This window comes from Belonocnema kinseyi, chromosome 10, assembly GCF_010883055.1.
Source record: "Belonocnema kinseyi isolate 2016_QV_RU_SX_M_011 chromosome 10, B_treatae_v1, whole genome shotgun sequence".
NCBI lineage: Eukaryota > Metazoa > Arthropoda > Insecta > Hymenoptera > Cynipidae > Belonocnema > Belonocnema kinseyi.
In genome coordinates this window covers 72,293,123-72,308,088 of record NC_046666.1, presented here as the reverse complement: position 1 = coordinate 72,308,088, position 14,966 = coordinate 72,293,123, and the positions used below count along the sequence as shown (strand labels likewise).

Genomic DNA, 14,966 nt, shown 5'->3' with positions numbered 1-14,966 from the left:
ATTCTAGTCGCTTAAGCATCGCAATGCTATGGTCAATCGGACATTAATTTTATTGAATATTTTTTTGCATAATGCATCATATTGTAAATAATAAAATATTCGTCAACATTTTTTAGATAAATTAATAACTAGTTTTCTTTCTTTAAATTTCTATGCATTTTAAGGTTGTATATCGATCGCCCGATGTAACGTGATCATTATTTATTCTTATACAGTTTTGAAATTCCACCCTTAACTTAATAAAATCGTAAAATTAGAGGAAATAATATCCAATATTCCAATTTTTTTAATGACCCATAGCGGAAATATATAAATGCATTACAGTTTTCTGATTTTGTTTACAATTTTCTATTTTCAATTTTCACAATATTGATTTTGTTTTTTAATTATGGCAGACTTTTAAAATGTAGAATGTTTTCCAAGGTCTACAAAATCAATTATTCTCTAAAAAAATCATTCCAAATTTGTTATATAAAAATGTTATAGACTCAAGGCATTATAATTTTAATAATATTTTTAATATAATTTTAATAATAAACTAACGAACTTTGGCTAAATAGGAAAAGGGCGGGCGCAAATAGGGTTGATCCGGCGGATAATGACAATTTCCGAAGTGAATTTTGCATGTCATATCATAAGCAATTATATTTTATTTTATTTTTAGATATATAAACCTTCAAACAAGATTTTGAAGGAGGGCGGCCCGCTTTTCATTCAAAATAAAAAAACTTTATTTTCCGTTCAAACAATCTACAAAGTTTTGTCAGACCATTTTGTAATGTTTTTTCAAAGCTTTCACGTAAATTTGATCAAAGTTTTTTTTCACGTAAATCATGGAACTTTTCTATCATTATTATTATATTTTAGATTCCTGACATGGCATTTGAATAATAATTCAAACGGATTTTTATTTTATCTTCTCATACTGAAAATTCAGAGCATATTTAGGTCAAATTAATTTGCTTACTATACTAAATCCAATTTAAACCGCTTCAAATAGTTGATATTCCATAAAAACGATGTAATTTTTATTAAAAAATAGTTAAATTCAACTAAAACTGACGAATTTTTAGCACGATTTGAATTTTCAACTCACAAAAATGTATCAGTCAAGAGAGAAAAAATTGCAAACAAACTGTTCTATTTCCAAGCAAAAAGTTGAATTTGCAATCAAGAAGATTAACTTTCTACCAAAAAGAATGAATTTTCACACAAAATACATTAATTTCCAATCAGATACTTGAATATTCAATTAACAATGATCGATTTTCTACCAAAAATAGTGCAGACAAATTTTCAGTTAAAAAAAGTTAATTTAAGAAAAAAGTAAATTTTCACAAAATAGTTGAATACAGTAATATAAACTACTTCTAAAATTGAGAATCATTGCTCTTAAACTTTACGTAACAATTAAGAAAAAACAATCAAGCAAGCTCTCCAAAAAATTCCCTGATTTTAAAGAAACATCTGACATTTTCATGTTTTTCACATCATTTGAAATTTCTCTGACAATTCCAGGTTTTTCAGATAGGATAGACACCATATATTATCTCCATTATTTTTGACCATAAAAACATTCTTTGTAGTTCTTAATACATTTAAAAAAGAAGCCTCTAATTGTGGCACGAAAAGCATAATTTGTTACCTTATCCGCGGGCGCTATCAAATTTTTCTATCTTAGCCCATTTATTTTCAATTTAATAAAACAGAATCGGTAACAATTTATAGAAAAAATATATCAAAACTTTTATTTAATATATTCTAGATGTTACAAAGTATCTTATACTATTTAACGCTTTGTACTAGAAGAACTGGAAACTCATACTTTAATGAACAACGTAGAAAAAAACGAAAGAGAGATTACAAAAATATCAAAAGTAACATTCATAATGGTAATATAATACATATGTATCTTTAACATATCGAAAAATGTTGATAATGCTCTTCATAAATAAAATACTTCCGGAATAACTGGGTAGGAATTAAAGAAAAGCTTGCCACCCGTAATAAATTCGACTTAATAAAGCGGGATCTCGCGCCTGCTGAATCAGCCTTTCCACCTGTCCTTGTATACTGGATGGGAGAGCTTCTTCTAAGCCACTTAGCTTCTGCTGAACTCGCACCAAAGCCCTCTCTGCGACTTTGTTCTTTTCCGAATCTGAAAATCGAGAAATTTTCAAAATTCGAATCTTTTTTCATTCAAAGGATAAATTTCTAATTAATTTTTCTCATGCATTTTTCGACATGATTAATTAATAATTACTTCAAATTAAAAAATGGGAATATCTACACAATTTCGCGAGTTTATCGTAAATAATGTTTATGTTATTTTTTGTAAATAATACCTGAACGAATAAAAATGGTACTATTTATATGTAAAATTAAATAACTGCTCTTCATTTGTTTAACGTCACTTTATAAGTAAGAAACAGTAATTTTTTAATGGTACGAGTTTTTAGGAATTCAAGTACCTAACATGTTTGATTTGGTAAACTTTCACAAATTATTACAAGATATTCGTGTATATATTAATTATCATTATAAAATATTTAAAAAATTAATATATGATAAACCGAAACATACAAGTAACCATTTCTTAAATGTTGTCTAAAGTCCATGAATTTAGGTAATAATAAAAACGGTATAAAGTAGTTTGTTATAATGAAATATAATACCAGTATTATAAAGTACATTTTACGAATGAAAAAAATATTGCTACATAATTTTCTATTCAAAACAAATTTATAAACACGCTCGAAAAAATTCCCTGACATTTCCGGATTTCCCAGGAATATCAAAATTCCAAGTTCCTCTAGTTCCGAGGAGCTGATCAGTCTTGAAATCTGTAGTACGAACCTTCGTGAAATTGTTTAAGTGTTTGAAATATTGTAGAAATCTTTTTAAGTATTTGAAATATGAGTTGAATTTTTTAACTGTTTGAAATATTTCCAAATCTTTTGAGATTTTTGTGAAAGTTTTTAAAATCTGTTGAAATTAAAAAAAATTCGTAAAATTCTTTGTAATCATACAAATGTTTGAACTACTTTTTTTTACAAATTTTTGAAATCATTGAAAGTCCTGTGAAATCACTGAAATCTTTGAAATCTTTGTCACATCATTTCAAACTTTGAAATCTTTTGAATTCTTTTAAAATAATTAAATATTCTTGAAATCTTTTGATAGCTTTTACATTTTTTTAATTTTTGCAAATTTTTTCAAATATTAAAATTTTTTGTGAAGTCCTTTGAAATATTTGAAATTTTATCAAAATCTTTGAAATCAGCTTTGAAATATTTGGAAATTTTTGAAATATTATTTAAATCTTTTAATTGTTAGAAATATTTCCAAATCTTTGTGAAAGTTTTTGAAATATTTTGATATTTAAAAAACTTTTGTGAAATTATTTGTAATCATAAAAAAGTTTGAAGTCTTTGTGAATTCATTGAAATCCCTGTAAAACCACTGAAATCTTAAAAATCTTTAGATATATCATTGAAATCCTTGGAAACTTTAAAATCTTTTGAAGTCTTTTGAAGTCTTTTGAAATCATGAAATATTATTGAAATATTTTGATAACTTTGAAATATTTTTGATTTTTGGAAATCTTTGTAAAATCTTTTGAAATATTTCAAATCTTATAAAAAATTGTGAAATCATATTTGAATATTTTTAATTTTTCGAAATCTTTGTGAAATCTTTTCAAGTATTTAAAATATTTAAAATCTTATAAAAACTTTGAAATTTTTGAATTTTTTTCTGAAATATTTAAATCTTTTGAAATCTATGAAATAATCTTTGAGACATTTTTAAATCTTTTGAAATTCTTGTGAAACCTTTTAACTAGCTGCGAAATATTTGAAACCTTCGTAATATTTTTTTAATCTTTGAAGATCTTTTTAAATCCTTGTCTAATCTTTTAAAAAATTTGAAGTTTTTGCAACCCTTGTGGAATTATTGAAATCTTTGTGAAATCTTTGTGAAATCTTTGCAAAATGTTTTGAAAGATTTAACATCTTCTGAAATATTTTAAAATAATTTGACATATTTAAACATTTCCTTCAATGTTTTGATATATTTTGGAAATCTCTGAAATCTCTGAAATCTTCTGAAATCAGTTGAAATTTGTTTAAATATTTGAAATCTTTAAAATCTTTTGTAATCTTTGAAAGATTTTGACAACGTTGAGATCTTTTTAAATTTTCTGATATTTTTTAAATCTTTGTGAAATCTTGGGAATCTTTTCAAATATTTGAATACATTTTCTAATCTTTGTTACTTTTGCAAAATCTTTAAAATCTTGAAACCTGGTGTTCACTCAAAAGTTGAGCAGAGGAACTCTCGTTTCGTTATTTACAATTTTTAAAAACAAAATTTGAATAAATTCAATTAATTTTAAATTGAGTTAATATTCTTTTCAAATCTTAATTTAGAGGGTGCCCATATTTAGAAAATGGCGAGATTTGCCAGTTAGTTATATAAAAATGGAATGAGAAAACGAGTAAATCGCTAAGTAAGCAATTATGAAAAGATGTCTATTAGAAAAAAGCATAATTTTAGAATTCGTATTATATCACGTTGCCAATTTTTTCGATAATATACTAAAGAATAACTCATCTAATAATTGTTTAAAGATGTTATTTCCATATTTTCACGTACCTCAGTTAAAAATTTTAAGTACTAATACAAATAATAGGTTTTTGTTTTTCAGCATTGTAAAAATGTAAACAATTGTAAAAAACTGAATCATTTTTCCTTACCACTGTCCATAATCTGGTCCGAATCGCTATTGGGCCGCAGGCTAGAAGGCGTTATCGCCCAAATAAATAAGGGATCGTAAAGAAGAACCTGAAGAAGTGTAACGATAACTTCTTTCTGTTCTCTCAGAACTTTCATAGTTTGTTCGCAACATCGTCTCATCACGCCTTCAACTCCAGAAACGCCCATCGCCACTTCAATATCTCTGGTTAGTCGAAATGGAATCAATTCTGGCACAGGTAATATTTTTCCTTGCTCGAATGCAATTCCTAGAAATTAATTTATAAATAAACTTATAAACACAATTAAAGAAAATAATTTTAGATTAAATTAAAAATGTTCAAACAATAAATAAAAATTAATAAAATCTGCTTTACTCACCAAAATCAATGTGAATAACTTCTGCCGTTGTCTGGTCGAGAAGAATATTTAATAAATGTCGATCACCAATTCCAAGAATGTAACCAACGATGGACGTCACAGCAACACTTGAAAAATGTAAAAGTTAGGAAAAGATAAAATATTATATCAGCACGTAAAATATGAATAGTTTTAAATTTCAGTATTGTCAGAATAGATTTAAAATTAAAATTTTCTGAAAGGCCTTTTTTATAATACACTGATTTAAAAATCATTTGGAAAGTAGAGACAAACTGAAAAAAAACTAAAAAAAAGGACAAAAATAACCCTAGCTTTATGGAAGATTAGAATGCTAGAAAACTTAGTAAAAAATAGTACCTCCGAGTGTAGGCTAATCTTCTCTCAAACCAAGTTTCGGGCGACGAGTAATTTTCTGTAAAGAAGTGATGAAAGGCGGGATGGAAATTTTTACAGCATTCCATGTACGTTTTTAATTTTACGTCATTGGGTTTCTTCGACGCTACCTAAAAAAATTGTTAACGCCTGGTAGTAATACTTAAAAATCACGAAATATAATCAATATAAAAATATCATCAAAACTACATAAAACAACCACGAAACGTACTTCCAACATTTTTCTGCACTTATGTGTATCGTAATCATTTGGATAATACTTTTTGTGTATTCCTGGTTTTTTTCCATCACCAAGTAGGATCAATGATATTGGTAAAGTATTTTCACACCACTCTAATACCCCTGATCTTTGTGTCAAAGGTACCACCTAAATAAATAATAAATTCCGAACAGAAATAATAAATATTTAATAACAGAAAATACAAAAAAGAGAAATTTAAAAAACCTTGTAAGTTCTGATGTGCAATTTTCTTTGCTTTGTTTCCTTGCTTGCTTTCAACAATAAATTCATAACAGAAAATACTTGCTGCATGACAGCGTCTTGTCTAAGATCGTCTTTCCCCTAAGAAATAAAAATTAATGAAAGTCTTTTAGTAGTTCACCTATTAGAGGTTGTTCATTAAAATAAACTGATTCCAACCTTGACTAACTGCTTTCGAGATATTCCATCAGTACCTACGCAAACGATTTTTTTCGGTGCATTAATTCCACCAACAGCTTCAAATACTGGCATGTATTTACTAACACCTACGACATCCTCATAATTTTTATTTGGACGCACATCCAAGTTTATTGTTGGCACAATCGTGTTTTGGAAATTTTTTATCTTTAGGATCTCTTGATTCTTTGGAATGTTATGTTTTTCTGTGAAATTCAAAAGTAGGGATCACTTTAAAAAAAATCACAATATTTCGAAAAATTTTGTAAATTGGAAATGGAACTGCGTGAAAAGGTTGCGTATTAGTACCATAAAAATGTATAAATAATTTGGATTCGTTCTTTAAACGCATTGGTTTTGGACGTTAATAAAATATGTTTGAAAAAATAATTTTTTTTTCTTAATTTTGATATTTTCGTGGATGTCATTTTTGTTTGAATTTCTAGAGCCTTAAACGACTCCCCAAATGTTGACAGATTTTCATTTCCAGCCCAATCAGAGATTATTTGTTTTTAGTTGACCCTATTTTCAAAAAATATGCCCGCTTCGCGGGCACATTCTTGTCGCGCGCTGCGGGCGCGGCTCGCTCTGCTTGCAAGTTTGAGCCCCCCCACCCCAGGTGCGCGAGGGTTGAATCACGCGCTTCGCGCTCGAACATAATTACACCTCGCGCTCGATTTCCGACAGATATTTGTAAACAGGTTTTGTTAGATTTTTTTTCTCGTAACTTTCGTCGTATTTCCACACATTTTTTTATTTTTTTTTCAACGTTATTTTTCATGAATAAAACAAAAAGTACGCATCCTATTAAGAAGGGATTCTTAACGAAATTGCAGATCTTTTTTGGGATAACCATTTTTGTTAATTCATCTTCTTTCGTAAATTCACAGCGTTAAAAAATCCAAATTTCGAAATTTTTAAATTTAAGACTTAAGAATTTTATTTGAAAAAAAATGGAATTTAAAGTTCTTAAAATATGACACTATCAAATTCAACTATATCCTAAATTAAAACCATCTATAATTTCAAAAACCCTAACTTAAGTGCTTTTATCATTGTGTGAGTATAGACATTTTTATATGAAAATATTCTCAACTGTACAATTTCAAACTGCACGCATATAAAATAAAAATTAAATATTATTTTTTTCGAGAATTAAAAATTTCAGTAATTATTCAATTTCGGGAATTTCCTTTTTTAAATTAATATCATACCATTAAGCTACCATTCACTTCACCTAAATACAAAAAAAATGTCGGTAGTTTACTTTTTTTCGATAATTTCAAATTCTAGACATTTTCGTTTTACGGAAATTTTACTTCAATAATTATATTTTCGGTACTTTGCTTTTTCATAAAATAATGAAATTATGAAAATAAAAAAGAATACTCACGTGATCCGTTTGGAATTTGTAAATAGGCCAACTGGACCAAAGCAAGTTGCAATTGGCCCATTTCTCGTACGATGGGATTAATTTTCGTTTTGGAAAGTTTCGAAATCAGTTTCGTCGCTCCGACGACTCTTGATTCCGGCTTGGTATGCTTGGGACCCTTAGGATTAAATTTAGAGTCATCGTACAAATGTTTTAAGGACAGAAGTACGGGCAAAGCGTGAAATGGATGATCGAGGGCACATCTTTCCAAAATGTGATTAATTTTTGATGAAAATTCATCGTCCTCATCGCTCATGTGTGCAGCTAATTGTGGCAGCATTTTAATGAATTTATAGGAGGCAACATTCGGTAAATATCGGTTCAAAACTTCATTCAGTTGTGGAACAAACATATTGTCTAGCCACAGAGAAACGATTCTGAATATCAGGAAATTGTGCTCTTCGCTTTGCTGTAATGTTTTCACGTAATATCTGTCAAAGTTATCTATATTAGTTACTCCATTATCATCAAAATCCTCACCAAAAATTATATTCAGAGGTTAGGCAAATCCTATGAAGTTTAACACACATTTCCCATAAGAAAAAATACGCTTTTGACCATTTTATTCAAAATATAGTGAGGCAATAATTATTTCGAATTAAAAAAAAACCATTGTTTAAATAATTTACTATTATTTTAAATAATATTCTCTTTAAATAATGTTATCAAGTTGTAGTTTTTATGAAACTTTGCACTTTTTGTCAACTATCTACTCAGAGTATGCTGGACAGGTTAGTATTTTTCTAAAATTTTTAGCTTTTCTTCGTTTTTTTTATTCAGGCTCAATGAGACATATTAACATTAATTTAATCAAAAATGCTCTCAGTAACTACTTCAAGAAAAATTGACATTATTTTAATTTGATCTATATTAAAAATTTAAAGAATATTTCAAATAATTATTTTGTTTCGGAAAAATGTATTTAAAAAAGAGAAATTGATTAAGTAATAAAGGTTCTAATGTTGATTAATTATTTGTTCATAACCAGGGTTGCCATTTTAATCGGCGAAATGAATTCCCGGTTTTTTCTCGTTTCGCTAACATTTTTCACGGTCAATGAAATTTAAAAAAATGGAACGCTAAAGCTACAAAATTTTCCACTTGAGGTAAAAAAAACTGAGTTTTAAATGAAAGCACTTAAAGTGGAACTGTTAAATTTTTAACTTTTAAAATTGAAATTTAAAAGTTTTTAATTAAAAATTTTGTAATTCAAATGCTCAATAATTTACGCGTATCAAATTGAAGGTACTAACATTTTTCAATATAAAATAATACAAATCCACGTTATCATTTTCAATGCTCTAAATTAAAAAATCAATAAATGAACTTTAAAATTTTCAAAATTATATAATTTTAAGGAATTTTAAGCTAGAAACATCAAATATTAAAAAATTGAAAAAAATTATAACTGAACACTTCTTAAATGATAAATTCAACTATTTTCTTTTTAAATAGTTTAAACGTCATTGAAAAGCTTCAAAATCTTGAGAAATCTAGAAGTTGTTTTAAATTGGTTTTAAAATTAAAATTATTTTGGAAATTTTTTCAGAACTTCTAAATATCTGTCAAAATGAATTGAATTTTGTCTACAATTTTCAGAAAATCCTGCAAATTTTTGAAAATTTCTTTACAATTTGGATGTATAAATAACAATTGAACATTTATTATTTGTAGACGAAATTTGAGTAATTTTAAGAGACATGTACAAGTTTTGAAAAGATTCAAACTTAATGTAAAACTTGAAATAATAGCCTGATATAAAACAAAATGTAGATTTTCGCAGATTTTAAACCAAAAAAATTATATTCTTTTCAGGAATTGTGAAAGGCTTCAAAAGAATGAAAGACATTTTCTTAAGATTCAGAGGAAAATTAAAAATAACTTTTCATTTTGAAAAATTTTTTAAAGAAAATATTTTAAAAGTTTTTGGAAAATTTCAACAAGACTTTCAAAAAAGATTCTAGAAGATTTTAAGAAAACTTTATACAATTTGCATGATAATTTCTTATCTTTATAAAACTTCTAAATATCCCTTAAAATTACTCAAATTTTTTCTACAAATGTTCATTTGTAAATTATACATAAAAATTAAAAATTTTCACTTAAAAATTAAGGATTTCTTAAATATAACAATTAAAATTTTAACGTTCAAAGTTTAAAGGCTCTTAGAAATTTTAACGATTCTTGGCTTTCTATGTCATAGAATTCAGTTAAAGATTCTTTACTTTTAAATATTTGGTTTCAGTTTACTTGTTTTGAATAAAAATTCAAAAATGGCTAAATATTCAATAATTAATCTTTTTTTTTAATTAAAAATTTCAAATTGAATGTGTTAAAAATTGAATATTTTAGACTAAAACAATATTTTAAATTTAATAAAATCCTTTAATTAAGAATATATTATCATGAAGTTATTTTTAAGTTGAAAATAGTTTATAAACTTTCAGTTACACGTTCATATTTGTTTAATGACTAAGACTTTCAAATTGTAACCTTTTAATTTTTAGTGTTAAAATCTGAAAATTCTTGAATTTTGAACTGGTTTAAAATCGTTTTCTCAAATCGTTTTTGTTCACTTTTTATTACTTCAAGTACAGATAAATTTAAAAAATTATTTATTGATTAAAAATTTTTTTATCAAAAATTTTCAACATCAAAGACTTTTATTTTTTATTTGTTCAAGTCTTTAAGAGAGCATTTAAAAATTCTTTAAATTAAAAATGTAAGGTTAGAAATACAAGTTTTCAATGGAAAATTGTTAAAGTACAAACATTTAGAATTACGCATTGTAAGCTAAATAATAACATAATTGAAAAACATAACAATGCCACTAATTATTTAAAAACTGTTAAAATGAAACGTGGACAGATTTTTCTTCTACAAATTTGTAAAATTCCCGGTCAAAAAAAATACACTGTCATTTCCCGGGTTTTTCCCGGTCTCAACAAATTCCCGGATACCCGGTCCAGCGGCCACCCTGCATAACGCTCTGAGTGAAAAGTTAATAAAAAGTTCGATATTTCGAAAAACCCCGCCACTTTCTAGCATTATTTTTAAACAATAATATTAAAAATAGTAATAATAATTATTGCCTCATTATAATTAAAAAGTAGACAAAGAGTGGATAGTTTTAGAAAAACGGCAACTTTCTAGAAATATACAAAAAGAATATTATTATAAATAATACTAAATTGTTTAAACAATTACTTCTGTTAAGTCTAATTGATTATTGTCTCGCTCTAAGTGAAAAGTTGAAAATAAGTGGAAAATCTCTGAATACCGCGATTTTCTAAGTCTATTCTAGGAGAAAATTGCTAAAAATAATTTTTAAAAAATGGTTAGAAGATGTATGTAAACATAAAATTTGCATTATGAAGTAATGCTTTATGTATTAGAAATAATTTGTATTCAAAAAATAGCAAGAAAAATCATATTTATCGCCACAAAGTCGCACAATCCAATTTTTCATTTATGGGAAATTTCTGGGATCCTACAAAATATACTTATGGGGGTGCTATTTAAAAAGTAATTATTCATTTGTATTCTATGGATAATTGTTAAGAGAAACGTTGTGTTTTAAATCGATTCATCTAATACTGACGAATCTGAATCAAATTTACAAAAACGTATTTTTCATGGGAAATACGTGTTAAATTTCTTGGGACTTACGGAACCTCTAAATAAGATTTAAAAAACGCAATTTTTTTATGGATTCGAATAAATTTGGGGGTGGTACGCACGCAAATTCGAGAAAAAAATTCGAATACATTTTTGGACCACACTAGTGGCTACTCAAATCACAGAAAAAATTACAGGTTATTTCCTGCCTTTCGAAAACTTCGAACATGCAATACATTTTTATTTAGAGGGCTTAAAACAAAAGGTTCATCACTCTTCGCCGACTTCACAGTCCTTCGTGAAATATTTGAAATTTTAGTGAAATTTATGACATTTTTGCAAAAACAGAGAAATATTTGAAATTTTGGTTCAATCTTTTTAATCTTTTATGGATATTTTGAAATTTTTCTAAAATCTCCGTGAAAGCTTTGAAACTTTTTTAAATTTCTGGTAAATATTTGAATTATTAAACATTTTTGTGAAATCTATCCAAAGTCTAAAATCTCGCGTCCACTCAAACGTCGGTAGGTCGATTTAAACCGTTCAAAATTAAATTTAACTCCAGTCTAATAACCATTCTAATGTAAGTACAGAAATTATTTCTATGCAATATAACTTACTCCAGAGCCATGAGAAGATAATAATTCTTTTCTCTCTCAGTTTCCTGGAGTACAGCAGCGTCGATAAAAGTCTGCCTTTTATTTTTACTCGCTGCAGCTCTCACGCCAACGTCTTTAGAATTCATGTCTGCTTTATGTGAATCCAAGGATAACTGCGCCACTGTTTTCACACTCGCAAATTCAGGCGATTGCATATAATCCTTCAATTGTCGATAATGAACGTCTGCAAATCGAGCCAGAGCCGCTTGAGTGTTGTTAAGGTTTTTTAAATCCTGCGAAGTTGGCTCGTCGATTGATAGAGAGGTTTGGATAGATTCAAGATAGTATTTTCGTAAGATTGTGTGACGATTTCCAGACTGGGTTTCAGCCATCCAATTTCCGAAGACACTCAGAGATTCTGCGTGAAGACGAGGATTGTTGGATGTTCGGTTTATTAGATTTCTCAGTAGAGAACGAGCTAAACCTTCGTCATTACTCATCCAGGCTAGCAATGATTCTTGATAGTGTAACTGGTTTCGAATTTCAGGAGAAAGTCCCTCTTGTTTTGCTAATGTTCCTGTAAAATAAATTTTAATTCGACATATTTTCGTAATAGTTACATTTTAGCACTCAATTTTCTCTCAAAACTCAGCATTTTTCTTAAATTAAAGAAAATGGAATTAATGATATGGTGAAAAATATACTCAGTAAAAGTTCATATTTTGGCTGCGTCTTAGACAATATGAAATTTTACTTATTTTTCTGAAGAATGGAAATAAAATTGTTACATTTTGAATGCTTTAATCTTAAAGCTAAATCTTCCGACTTTCAATTTGAAATCTTACAATAAGTATTGAAATTTATAATCGACAGATTTATAGTGCTGATGAATAATAAAAATTGATCGATTATTACCTAATGCTCGAAAGGCTTCTTTAAAATATCCTTGCTGCGCAGCAATCTGGGCAATTTCTAAATAAAAATCTATGAGACCCTCTCTTAATACATTATCATTCTTAAATGAATCTTTAATTTTACACATGATGCTTCTTTGCCACAAAAGCGGCTCAACGTATTGAAATTCACTAGTGCGGATATAATCCTGAGATTTCCAGTCTGAAAGGATTTTTTTATACTGATTTGGTTCTACTGAACTCAATTCTTCAATTTCTCGAAGCATTTGGAGTTTTGACAAACTTGGATACACCGCTTTGCAACTCTCTAAAAAAGAAAAGGAATACATTACAAGTACGAATTCATTTTTTAATTAACAGGGCTCGAGCTCGAGGGATATAAAATAGTGTCAATAGTGGCACAAACTTTGAAAAATAGTAGGAAACTAGTGACATACAATTTTTTAAATCATAAACATGTATGTATATAAATTAAACAGACCTCGAATTGATCAGTATGCTTTAAAAAAAAAGTCGCATAACATAAGGAAATCTAATTTGTAATATGCTTGTTTTTACGAAGAAAATTTGAAATTCTAAAACATTCTATTCTATCAATTCTAAACCTAATTTATATAGGTATTAATTTGATAATCATTTATGATACGAAGACATTTTATATCAAACTTCTTAATTTAATTTCTTTTACCAAGGTTGATACCGAATTTAAAATGTAAAATTCTAGGTATTTTTCAAGTTTTCTTCAAAGTAATTTAATAAGTAATTTAAAAAGAAAATTCTAAACCTTGAACTGATAATTTCATTTCAAGACAATTAGAGACGTTTAGAAGAAGAGAAACATAATTGAAAAAGAATAATAGCAAAAAATTAAACTAATATTAAACTCTGATTGAAAATATTTGAAAACATAAATAAAATCTTTGAAAATTAGTCCCTACTACACTAATTCCAATAAAAGCAATACATTTCCTCTAAACACGATAAATTTAATTTTGAAGTATTTCTAAATGATAGGAATTGCGGCATATTTGAATTATTCCAAAATAAATTAACTTTTTATTTTACAGAAGCCCATATCTTAATTATTATTCAATGAAAGAATTAACCCACGTCTAAAATATTTTTTTTTCTAAAAAGTTAAACTAATCATGTATTTTTTTCAAATAAAGAAAAATTTTGGTTTAAATGCATTTTGAGCTAGAATTGTCTGCATTAAAAAATGTTCATTTAAAGGTTTTTTTCAATCTGAAATAATTTTTAGGTTTCAGTTCCTTTTTTTGTAAATTTAGCATCCATCAAAGTCGAAAAATTGACATTTTTTGTTCCCTCATTTAATTTTAACATAATTCTTTTCCAAAATCACAATTTTTTTATTTAAATTCTTATTAACTAAGGCAGGATTTAAAATTTGGATTGTTTTCGAGACAGGAAAATGAGAAATAATTTATATTCATACAGTATGAATGCTCTTATTTAGCATTGTTTATTCTTTTAGCCATTGACTTTTAAATTATATTCTTTAATTTTCAATGCTTGATATTTTTTACTCTTGAATGTGATTAAATCAAATTACTGATTTAATTAAAAATATTAATATTCAATTTAAAATAATATATCGACAATTAAGACTTTCATTGAAAAATTATACTTTAAAACAGTATTGAAATATAAATTTGTTCAATCTTAAAAGATTTTTCTTCAAACAGTTGGAAAAGAAGAAAATGTATAATTCGAGGGCTTAGATTATACCGACAACAAATGGGATATAAATATTTTTTAAATGACAGTGAAAATATAGTGGCTCGGAGATAGTGGTATATTATTATTGTTAAATCTCAAATTTACTCACCTAAACTGATGTTCCGAAGATCCTTAATGATGGAAGATCGAGCAGAATCGAGAGCAGATTTTAAAACTACAAGATCGTCTTCGTTGAAAGATTTCAAGCACTTATAATGATGATAGGAGTAACTTTCTTTTTCTGCATGAAGCAAATCGTTACATGTGTTTTCAGCGGTTTCTGTGTTTTGCTGGGAAGATAAAATATTCCAATCTGCGAGACGCCATGCAGATTCATATTGAAAATCTTCAATTTCTAAAGATTCTTTGGTTTTATCGATGTTTTTCATGAAATTACTCAGAAGGAATTGATATCCGGAGTTTTTGAGGGCACTTAACATACCTGCAAAACATTTGAGTGTATTTATATTTTAGAA

The 14,966-nt window shown here is 27.2% G+C and overlaps 1 protein-coding gene across 1 annotated transcript in view; it reads right to left on the bottom strand.

Moving 5' to 3' along the window:
• Window positions 1-1,813: 1,813 nt before the first annotated feature.
• Window positions 1,814-14,966, bottom strand: part of LOC117181808 (serine-protein kinase ATM-like) — a 33,166-nt gene continuing 20,013 nt past the window's right edge. Inside the window, exons 6-16 of the mRNA XM_033374778.1 lie at window positions 14,600-14,932; window positions 12,752-13,057; window positions 11,858-12,413; window positions 7,581-8,050; window positions 6,170-6,393; window positions 5,975-6,091; window positions 5,741-5,896; window positions 5,494-5,639; window positions 5,137-5,243; window positions 4,758-5,024; window positions 1,814-2,158 (exon numbers count right to left, since the gene is read on the bottom strand). Of these exons, the coding sequence (XP_033230669.1) occupies window positions 1,983-2,158; window positions 4,758-5,024; window positions 5,137-5,243; window positions 5,494-5,639; window positions 5,741-5,896; window positions 5,975-6,091; window positions 6,170-6,393; window positions 7,581-8,050; window positions 11,858-12,413; window positions 12,752-13,057; window positions 14,600-14,932 (2,858 nt within the window). The 3' untranslated portion in view covers window positions 1,814-1,982. The remainder of the gene's footprint in view (window positions 2,159-4,757; window positions 5,025-5,136; window positions 5,244-5,493; window positions 5,640-5,740; window positions 5,897-5,974; window positions 6,092-6,169; window positions 6,394-7,580; window positions 8,051-11,857; window positions 12,414-12,751; window positions 13,058-14,599; window positions 14,933-14,966) is intronic.